Raw genomic sequence first — 11,549 nt, 5'->3', positions numbered from 1 at the left:
TCATGCATTTCCATTTCGCAATATTTGTTCGTTTTCGGTCGGCTTCGCCTTCTCTCGAACATTGGTATGCTTGAAGCGACCTGAACTCTTTTGAAACAAGATGTACCAAGTGGTTAGAGCGCGAATTTACCGACCGGAAGGTCCGTGGTTCGAACCTGACCTCTGCCTTTCGACTCCCCCTGTCTAGGCTTAGGCAACCTGGCAGTACCCCAGCCCTCGTGCCTCCTTCGTGTGGCATGACAGATAGGCACCGAAAGGGTGCTACAGCTGAATGATTTTTTGAATCCCTTTTTGTCTCTCACAGTATGCAGCGCAGACGAAAACTTCGTTTTCCAATGTTGGTCTACTCATCTTGAACATTTCTTCATGTAATTCTGTTTCCCTGACAGTCGTTCCGCTCTACTGTTTATTTGTCGATCTTCAGAGTTCGATCTTCGAAAGTGCATTGGGAAAGTCCATTCTTACAGCGAATTGAGGTAGCTGCCAAGAGTGGTGGTGAACGGATGGGTTGTTAAATACTATTGACAGTCGTGCCTTGTAAGCATCAAATATATATTCAGGCCTGTGGAGGTTTCAGACAGCCTGAGCGATATGGATGTATTTGGGATACTCCAGAGATTTGTTTCAATGCTGTGAAGTAGTCCTTATGAAATTACCCATCTACCTACCATTAGATTTCTTGGCTCCTTTTAGCTTATTATTCATTCTTTGTCCGTTTTTGGGCCACCGGAGCTAATGCATCTGACTGATGCTACAGTGGCTACATGCTTATTGCTGATCAGGAAACGAAAAATGCATCATTATTGCAACCAGTCTTGGTACCCTATGTGGTTGATCCTGACGTGGCTGCTGATCCTGCTTCACTGAACTTTCAATGATTGTGGTATTGTAATGGACAAACTATCGGTACATAAACTCTTGAAACTTCGCTTATGTTGGCTGGTTTAATAGCTGCTTGCTATTGCATCCAATATCTTCGCGAGGCCACTTGACAATTTAGATCTCACCAATGCATTACCCGTGTTACACTTGGCATCACGCATCAATTTTATTATGATATATTCAGTGACGTCCTTTTGTCGCGTGGTGCTATAGTCCTAAGAGGATGTTAGCAGCCTACCAAATGATACGGTCCCGTAGTCCTCCGTGTCCACTCCGCAAATGCGTCCAATTCACGATGTATACTTTTACAGCTTTGAAGCATGAAACCTTCAACGTATATATATATATATATATATATATATATATATACCGGCTTTCAACGAGGCTGTCAGTGCGCTTGCTGTTAGCTCCCAGCTAGGAGGAATTTACTTTACTGCAGACATTTTTGAGAATGTTCACTGCAAACGACATCCTTCTACTACTTTCAGCCGAAGTCCAATCGAGAACTCGTCGCTTTTCTGTTTGATTCTCACCTGCTACTCGCCGTCCCTAACCCTCCTCTTGTGGGGCGGTCGTTCGAATTCCCGTCGGTATTTTTTGGGTCAAATGTGACACTGAAGGTCTATCGACAACCGATAGCTCTTGGCGAGGTTAGTTACGCGCTGTACACATTTCTTTTGATAGTGATTCGATTCATACTGCTTGCGACTTTTGAGTAATCGCGAAAGCTTCTTAAACAGGCTTAAAGTAGCATAGAGCGTGTTCTCAAATGGTGAACTATATCACCTTAATTTCTCCTTCCTTTGTGTTCCCATATTACCTAAATGTTGCTCGTCTACCTTAACATTACTGCCTCGACGGGACTGAACCTTATCTCGGTGAGATTTTTCGACAACCTCAGCAGCCCTTTGAGGTTTACTTGAGAATGCCAGTACAACATCTACATAGATTCTCCTACCAGGTTGATCATTCCCTTCAGTTTGCATTTGAACACATCAGATAACACCGTTAGTACAACGCTAGCCGCCGGTCCATTGTGGTCAGGCTTTTGATTCAAGGGCTTAGCTCAGAGGAAGAATAAAACTCACCCGACAGGTAAAACTACCATCAAAAGGGTCGTCGGTTGACGAGCCAGTCAACACATCTGAATACGTCATGGATTCGGTCATCGGAGGATGAGTGGCGCCGCATCTAAGTGTGAATTTAACACTGATGATTAGCCAACTGGTTAAGTGTTCAAACTACTAATCGGGAGGTCGCAGGTTGGAGACGAGTTTTGTGAGGTGCGCCGCTGATGATACTCAATAAAGATGAAGCAAATGTACAGTGTTTCTTTGCTTTTCACCACAGATTTGCTTCACTTCCAGAATAAAATCTCGATGAGGAAAGCTTGTCTAATATGCATCTGACCAGTTCCACTCATACTCTATTGAGAATAAGTAGTAGACGGGTTTGAGTCTCAAAGAACTGTTGCCGTTTGAAGTTCTGGGCTGAGTATTAGCCCCTTTTGTCCACATGGATGACATAAAGTGTTACTTTAAAGTTTTGTGAGGGAATGATTCCATGCGCGCTGCGACGGCAGCTGAGGATCTGTCATAGCGGGTCTGCTCTAAGCCTAAACGGAGCATCGCAAGCATCATTCCAAACTGTTTCTTGCCTATTGAGGGCACCAGCCGGTAACTGCGCTGATCAGCACACCCTGAAATGTCCGAGTGAATGCAAGGCAGCTGCTGTCGCTGACAGCCAGCTTTCCTCGATGATATGTGCAACCAGAGATCCCTTGACTTTTAAGCGGTTACACTTGATTAGCTAAGGTAGTGGATTTCAATCAAGGTTTAGGCCAGTATGTTCACTTCCTAAAAAATAACTGGTACTCGAAATGTTGTTATTTGTGGTAGTTGCTGATGGGGGAATAGCTCAACTCTTCGCCATTTCATCAGCCATATTTGAATGCCGATGGATCTTTTGCTCTAAGTGTTAACCTTCAAAATTCGAACATTGGTCCATCGGCTGAACACACCTCAAAAGTACCGTGAACTGCTCACTGATGATCAAATTATCGAACCGGCAGAGTTGAATCTTCCAATATCTCTGTTTTTTCTCATTTACTCGCTCCTGTATGAGCAAAGATAGCAAACTTACCGTTGAGTATACCCATCAATTCGATGCTTAGTTGACTCGACGCTAGGATCCTGTATGCTTCATTCCCGGGACGGTACAGAGGCGCAAGTTAGTGTTTACAATGAGAAAAAAAGACTCAAATGCAATTTTGTAAATCGATTACAACTCTGCTTGTATGCATGCAACATTGAAGCTCTATTTCTCAGTACGCTAGCTTCATATGTTTTCCAAATATTCATTTTCTTTTTTAAGGTTGTCGTGTCTGCTGGCACTTCCATTAGCAACGTTCAAGTTGATAAGCTATTCAGAAGTCTTTCCGTTTTATCGCCAACCGAATCTGATCCGACCGATTTGCACGGGCGTCTTCGTTCTTCACAATCTTCGTTGGATGTGGCTTCACCGGGCACTCACCTCGTGCGCGCTCCTTCTTTTTTAACTCCACTGCAACCCGTATTCTCGCTATTCTCTAGGAACAATCCAAACGAGCCCCTGATACGTTTGAAAACTCGAGCCGTTAAGGAAAGGTTTGTGTTGGTTACACACTATTTGATCACAAGCATGTATTGTTCTCATTCAGCTGTTGACCTTTCATTTGGCCACTCTCACAAAAGTTTTGCAAACTTGCAACTACAAAAGGGAGCAAAGCACATTCTCGGTATACTGGGTCGAACGAAAAGCATAACAGCTTGACTGATTGTATATATAACCAACCTTTCGATAGCACTCGCTGATGCGAACGGTATAGCACGGGCCGGAAAAGCTTATTAATCAGGTAGTTGTTCGTTCATCTGAGGTGAGATGGCACAAGTGGTTAGAGCGCGAATCTACTGACCGGAAGGTTCATGGTTCGAGCCCGACCTCTGCCTCTCGACTTCCTGTCTAAGCTTGGGCAACCTGGCAGCATCCCAGCCCTCGTACCTCCTCCGGGGTGCATAGCAGCTAGGCACCGGAAGGATGTTACAGCTGGACAATGTTCGTCCATCTTGAATCTTAAGGAATAGAGAATCTGGTTGATGACCAAAGGGAGTACATTTGACCGGACCATTGTCACCGTTAAGGTGGAACGCACTCCGTGAGCGCAAGACGCCGAACCCAGACAAACGTGGTCACTACAAAAAGATGTCCGGTGAACGGGAGTTTTATTGTCCTTCTTTGCTGATAAATTTACATAGTGTGATTCAAGAAACCACTTCAACTGATAAATGCCATGCACAACATCGCGTTGGTTTCATCAACTATTATTCAAACGTCACATGGTCGATACTTTTGATATACCTCAGTCACAGAACGAGACATGCATCGAATTACATTTTCCAGAACTCGCTGCGTTCTTCATTTATAGAACCATCCTTTCTCCACAATTTATTGTCTTTGTCTTGTTTTTTCAGGGATCAATGGATTTCGCACATCTGGAAGGCCATTCAAAAGTGCCCCAGGCATTCATCGTTTCCGACGCCATCACAGAGCCCTGGTTAGTTGAGCTGACGCATGTTCTATGGGCGTATGGCCCTCTTCCTTGGTGTCTTATCCTGCTTAATATTCATCTACTCTTGGTGTCAATGTCTGGTTGTGAAGCGGGCCTTGTAAATGGAGTCGAGAATCGTCTTACCCTTAAAATCAAAGGAGATGGGCATCTGCCAACCGGAATTCATACAATGTAGCTTCCAAGTAGAGCTTATCAGAAGGTAGTTTCATTCTTGTTATACACCTGGTAAATGGCTTTGGTAGCCTTTATATTCTTCTCTGCCTTGTTCCGGAAAGCTGGTTTATTTGGATTTTCCTCAATGCACATAAACCATACATTCCAAACAAACAATACATTCTATCAATGACGTTGACCATATAGGGATTGTAGGTTATGTGTCAGTCGCCACCCGTATTGCGAATACGAAGTCAATACCCACCCAAACTGAGTGAGCCCCACAACTACTCAATCGCGTACTCATAGCAACCCTTTTCAAACCTGATTTCATGTCTAGGGATGTTTGTCACTACGGCATTAGTTCCTATTTGACCCCGATAGTGATAATGGTAGACAACTGCACTGACAGGAAGTACCTGTGGCGAACTCGCAACAACCTAGGAAATATCTTGGTGGCATTGAGTCTCTCTGAATAAAGGGACATAACCACCAGCAGTGGGGGGATTTTTTTCAAGTCCTAAAACCGATATTGTGGAACCTGGTGTTTGCTTGGTTATGTTGGCCTTTTCGTAACCACGGCGAAAAGTTAATCTCTTTCACTGCTGTGATGCTCTATTTCGCAAGCTAAACTCTGCGACCTGATCGCAGTGCGTTTCTTTCAGAGGCCAGATACTTTTTCGAGGGCTCTGTGACCGATATCATGGTGCAGCATATACTAGGATTCATAAACGAGCTTGATTGCGGTGAATTTATCACACTTTATTGTTCCACTTCTCTGTTTTAGCGCTTTTTCGGTTGCCAGTTTTATCTTTTACTTGTCCATTTTTAACGAGCTTTCATTTGCTCACGTCCCATTTTGTAGCTGGCGTGAAAATGGAATATCTCTCAGTATCTGTCACCAAATCGTGGACACCAGCTGAAGGTGCGTCCAGGTTTTGTAACCAAGCTGCAAACAAATGAAAAAGAGCTACTTACGAGGACAACTGCGGTATTCAGACACCTTTTTTACTTGTTCTACTCATGTTCAGATCATTAGCATTCAGAATACCTAAAAAGCGAGCAAGATTCGTCTGCCCTAAGAAAAAGTTTAGCAAATGTTTTTTTCGAAATGATTGATGACAAATTGAGTTCGACTCGGAGTCCATTCATACTGACAGTCAACAAATGTGGGAAGAAGAATGAGAAGACGAATTCTTGAAACTGCCGCGGGATTCAGCGGAAAAAGACTTATTTAAGCCCTAAACCGCTGAGTTATACTTTTTGGTGTGTGATTCCTGTCCGATTCACAGAACATATTGCACGCTCGTTTCTTCTCTTTGAATCGATGTATTCAAAACGACAAGCTAGGGTGAGAATTGGAAATGGTTTTGTGACAACTATGTAACATAATAAAATGTTTTTCCATGTGTATGTCAAGAGCAGAATGCTTATTACGACGTTGCGATCGGTAGTGCTTCTTGGGTCAGAAAAGTATGAAAATGTATGAAAAGCTATCGGTGTTTAACCGTCGGTTTCTCTGACGCATTAGCCGTGTCTGTTGACAATATCAGATTCGCATTGCTGAGGTACGCTGGGTAGTTTTAAGAAAAAGGAGCTCTCCCACGACAAGTGATTTACTCGCGCTTTATAGTTTCCTCTTTCCGTCCAGTCCTGTGCTGAGTGGAATTAACCGAGAGGTGGACTGGCAACAAAGTCTGAAAACATTGTCCGGTAAACTCACTCGGGTCCACAAATATCGCCTTCCTGGATGGGGACCCTGGTATTCAATTCATCAGTGGTTACTGAGGCTGGCGGACAAGGCCCAGTCATTTGGCACCCTCTCATCAAAGCTATCGCCTTCAGTGTGTACCTACTCTGATTCCTCTCAGTTATAGTGCTAGCCACCTGGTCGTGCCATCAGCTCCAATGTCTGCTATGTCTCCCATTCTCCCATTTTCTGGTGAGCGAAACTCTAGAAGCTGGAATCTTCGTACCCTTGGTACGTAGCTGATCTGTCCTACTAGGCGTAGGTGCACCCCTCACTAATTCCTCGTCGATCGGCGGCAAACATTGTCATGTATCGCTTGAACCGTATACGATTACGCCTGCTGTCATTCTTTCATCTGTCAGCAGTTAGGGCACATAGAGCAATATTGTCACATGCAAGAAAAAGCTGGGCAACCCACTTGGACGGACTGTAACATCTCGTTTTCGGGTTATTCAGAAGAGCTTACTGTATTTCCGGAATCGAGCTGGCAAGAGTAGTCTGAACAACCTCCTCGAAATATACTTCAAATATTCCCCGTTCGTGAAAACCGATTCTTTCCCCTATTCTTCATGATAAACTACCCGTCTCTCTTCACGAGTGGTGAGACCCTATTCTTGGAGAAGGGCGTGGTAACTGTTATCCCAGTTACCTCCGATACTGATACACTTACCTCAAGATAGAGAGTGTCTTTATGAATTGTTTGAATCATGTATGCATTTTATTCGCCATCGTGCAATTTGTTTACACCTTCCAGCCGCATTTGATGCTCTCTTCGAAATCGCGGTTGACGACCAGGCGCGCCAGACGTTCCGGTACTCTCAGGACCAGCAGTTGTCTACCACAACAGTTCCTGTACGGATTCGTTTTGTTTGTCCAGGCGACAGTTTTTTGAACATTTGGGCCTATGATATTTCAACACAGGGTGAGTCCCGTAAATTTCATTTTAGACTTCATACAATCACATCACAATACTTGCAGCCCTATGGCACTGGAAAGTGTATTCGAAGTCCTAGGTTATAACCTAGCCTGTAAACGTTTCTAAGAAAACGGTATGCGGCGGATTTCTCGGTTAGATAGAGTTGTTGCCGTCTAAATAAGATCACCACTTGTTGAAGACTCTTGTTGGGGCTCATCAGATAGGCGTGGTCCTCGAATTTCCATTAACTCTTTATCCCATTCGGACACCAAACTGTACTGTATCTCGTGGTACCAAATGAAACATGAAGCGAACTTTGCGCAACACATTCAGCCGAAGAATATCATGAACGAGAGCTTTACTTGGCCTTCTTGTTAACAATCGTGCGATTTGCGAATTATTGTATTTTTCTGACTTGAAGCGTTCTGACTGACTACCTTGTTACAGAATATCTCGCGTCTGAGTGAGCTGTTCAACGTATTTTATCTGTAGTAACTCATTCCCTATATTTCTACAGAACTGAATCGACTAGTTTTGCGTAAAGACTCTGTTGACTGGTGCCACTTCATTACTATGAGGTTCTGTTGAATTTTGTTTGAAGCCATTGGTGTATAGTCGCTTTATTCTAAAAAGGTACTGGTCGATTCCACACTGTCATGAAGATGCAGCAGGTATGATGTTTGAGGATACTTCTCCCAATATGTACGATGTACAAAACAGGGAGAGGCATGCGGAGAGCTTCTGAACCGACTTTTTCATATTCGTGGAACCGAAATTCCGGTTGCGTGTGTCGGATGGTTTTCAAGAACTGGATGGAAGTTTTTGACTATTTCCGCCTATAGAAGCCACGTGTTTTGGAATGATCCATGCAAACCATCACAGATGAGTGCTGATCTTCAGGTGAAAACTAACGGTACTGGAACCTTCGTCACGACCCTCTATTCAGAGTAGGTTAGATTGGGATGTTGCACCGATGTTTATTTATCCCGCAAGCATGTTTCACAAACAGATCTCTTCGAATTTAACACTGATTGATTTTCTGTCTCTCTTTTACCTAGCTGAGCTTGGGAGACAGAAAGTTCCCCTTGCGAGATTGTTAGACTCCGCTCGCTCCACAGCTGATCAAAGGGCTACAAAACATATCATCACCATGTCAAACTCCACCATCGGTCTACAGATCGAACTGCAGCTAGAACGTACTACAGATTTGTGGGGTGATTCTCATCGGTGACACCTTCCTGACTGCTCGCGCGCACCTTTTATAAAAGCATACCTTCTACACCATATTTTAATCACTTGATTTTGACTTTATATGAAATGTACTTCGCTCAAATAAATCATGTCCATCTGTATGATGATACTTTTCTCTCTGATTTGTTTTTCTATGTATGTATATTATGTGTTGCGGATGTCACCATTCTCGGGACCAGTACGATATGCTGTCATGGCTGCAGTTATGCGGAACGTGATTGCACACCCTTGGTCAACTGGTCTGAGGAGCTCATTCCGCCTCGTCAGCAGATTCGGGATGTTGTAGAATTAATGGGTTTTCGCTTCATCAGTACGGACTCCAGACTCCGATCATCAACAATTCCTGGAACCAAATTTCGACGCGCATGTCTACGTTTTATCCGGGCGTTGCTTAGATGTTGATTTCCTTTGCACTTATCGCGTATATGTGCATCGTATCCTAATTTCACATATAGGGCCAGTGTGGTCAGTTTCTGTTCAAATCTACTATTTGAGCTACGGTGTTCGGACACGCATCAGACTCTTATTGTATCCTCCTGTCAATGAACCATGTGGATGAGAAGAGCGGCACTTCACATAAAGTAGCTCGTTCCGTCCGCAGTGTTGATACTTGAATCATATGTGCTCCAGCCTTTGTTCAAGCGGCCGTGGAATTTTGACGTCGAAAATTATCTTGTATGTGTCTAACGGTCCCTGGTCGAACAAAAAGTAGAGGCGCGATTTCGAATGATTGTAGCCAATTCTTTACTGAGATGACTATTATATTTATTAGGTTACTTGACAGAACTTGAAAGTCCAGTTCTAAGCTGTTAAGTGTAAAGTACGCGGTTCTAGTTTATTCCCAGCACTCGGACTACTGCTACCTAGACATGGATAACACGACGATATCTCAGCATTCTTTCCCGCACGGCCTCCGACTTCCAATGGGTTTCCTGGGAATGTCAGAACTGCGTTAACGACGTATTCAGTACTGTTATCTGGTCTGTGAAGTTTTAATACGAGCATGCTCCCTTTATAATTTCTTTCCAAAATGTAGATTTTTTGTATTCGCTCGTCGCGTTTTTACCGACGTTCATGTAGTCCGTGTACCTAATTAGAGTTCTAAGCACGTTGTTCCCTTGCTTTCAGGATCCCGCAGTGGTTACCGAGCTAAATTTAGCCCCAGATGTGGGCGATGAATACCCGGTACTGTTCCAGATCATGTTGTGGACTAGTGTCGCTCTGATCCTGGTCATATGGGGTGTTTCTTGGGGTATCTGGAACATGGATCCTGGACATGATGGTATTATCTATCGAGGAACTGCGGTGCGACCAAAGCGAGACTAATTGTTTCCGCTGTTCACTCCCATGGGACGCGGTGATATGGAAGCATAATTTCCTTCAAACTCCTTTTATTGTACTCCCTTCTTGTTGTTACGTATTCGCAGCTCCATTTATCTTCCCATCCGCTCATCACTTGTGTAACCCAACTTTTCTTCGATATGCTATGAGTATTCCTTTCACTGGATTTGTCGGTGTTGTCTCATTGGTCCAACATGAAAAGTTGAGTCTCATTCTTATGTTGTTGTACAACCAGAACACGTGCGATCACTTCGAATAGATATATACCCATAGTGAAAGTCTTTCTGCAGTATCCGCGGCACGCAACATATCAAGACTTTCCCCTCTTTCTAAAAAGTCCAACTTCTGAATGAGCATCTGTCTCCTCCAAGCAGATGGCAATGCAGATGGTTTCTGTGCATTAACCTCAACTTTACTTCCTTGTTTTTCGTCAACCTACCATAAAGATTACCAACTCCGAATAATCATGTAATTCCCAGAATTACTTGTTACCCAAGAGGATGGCGCGTGGAATTCGTAAGTCTTCACTGATGCACACTGCCGTCAGCACTAACTAAAGGTCGCCGTCAAATCCGTCAACTTAATATGATGCAAGAGCTGTTACAGGTTTGAATTTTGTACCTAAGTGGAACTTCTGGCGCATACATTTAGATTCGGGCCCAAGTAAATCAGCGTAATCAGCTTGTCCAACTGTGCGTAGTCATTAAGAATAGCGCAGATATCATCAGATATGGGGACGTAATAACGCCGCCTTGTTGCAGCGTTAATGTAAAACTTAGTCGGGTTCAACAATGATGCATCTGATTCGAAGAAAATGCGCGGATGCAGCTTTGTTTTCTAAAAAACGTAACTTCATTTGACGAGGTCCACTACGCTGGATATTGCTCAAGCTGAACAAGGTGTCGTAAATTTCAATGAACCTCAACAAAAGTTGGTCAGTCAGCGGGCCATCTTTGGAATGACGGACCGATGTGCGCATCTCTAACTGGAGTGTGCCGCAGAATTGAGCGAGATGAGCGTAGTCCGCTGGGCCCAAGTCGGCACAAATCGACTGTGCCTAACCCGTCTATCGGACCATGCCATGAAAAACTTTCTAGATATTTTAAAGCCGTGCACGCAGTAAAAGGACAGAATATATTGTCGGTATTCAGAGACAGCGACCGAGTTGCTCACGTTTTTCTTCCATTCGAATAAACTGCGGACAAATGTCCATTTTATCGGATATACCACCTTCCTTTCGGCATTTGAACCTTCATTCCACTAGTTTTTGGGTTTTTATTCTGAACTACGGACCAGACCTGATATTTATTTTCGAATGAGTGTATTTCGCCAATTTCACGCAATTTGGTTTCAAGGAGAACATAAGGTTGACTGTTGTCGGTATTCAGAGACAGCGACCGAGTTGCTCACGTTTTTCTTCCATTCGAATAAACTGCGGACAAATGTCCATTTTATCGGATATACCACCTTCCTTTCGGCATTTGAACCTTCATTCCACTAGTTTTTGGGTTTTTATTCTGAACTACGGACCAGACCTGATATTTATTTTCGAATGAGTGTATTTCGCCAATTTCACGCAATTTGGTTTCAAGTAGAACATAAGGTTGACTGTGCCTCCCTTGTGAGCCCCAAGAAGAGACCGGTCGTGG

General features: G+C 43.7%; 1 protein-coding gene across 1 annotated transcript in view; it reads left to right on the top strand.

Moving 5' to 3' along the window:
* T265_14462 (hypothetical protein) overlaps positions 1 to 9,885 on the top strand; it is a gene marked incomplete at both ends in the record, with an annotated part of 68,160 nt that extends 58,275 nt beyond the window's left edge. Inside the window, 8 exons of the mRNA XM_009173751.1 lie at positions 1,371 to 1,532; positions 3,256 to 3,527; positions 4,346 to 4,474; positions 6,514 to 6,623; positions 7,147 to 7,314; positions 8,367 to 8,522; positions 9,079 to 9,140; positions 9,688 to 9,885. Coding sequence (XP_009172015.1) covers positions 1,371 to 1,532; positions 3,256 to 3,527; positions 4,346 to 4,474; positions 6,514 to 6,623; positions 7,147 to 7,314; positions 8,367 to 8,522; positions 9,079 to 9,140; positions 9,688 to 9,885 — 1,257 coding nt within the window. The remainder of the gene's footprint in view (positions 1 to 1,370; positions 1,533 to 3,255; positions 3,528 to 4,345; positions 4,475 to 6,513; positions 6,624 to 7,146; positions 7,315 to 8,366; positions 8,523 to 9,078; positions 9,141 to 9,687) is intronic.
* Between the last annotated feature and the right edge of the window lie 1,664 nt (positions 9,886 to 11,549).

Source organism: Opisthorchis viverrini (assembly GCF_000715545.1).
Source record: "Opisthorchis viverrini unplaced genomic scaffold opera_v5_200, whole genome shotgun sequence".
Lineage (NCBI taxonomy): Eukaryota > Metazoa > Platyhelminthes > Trematoda > Opisthorchiida > Opisthorchiidae > Opisthorchis > Opisthorchis viverrini.
This window is presented reverse-complemented; position numbering and strand designations above follow the sequence as displayed.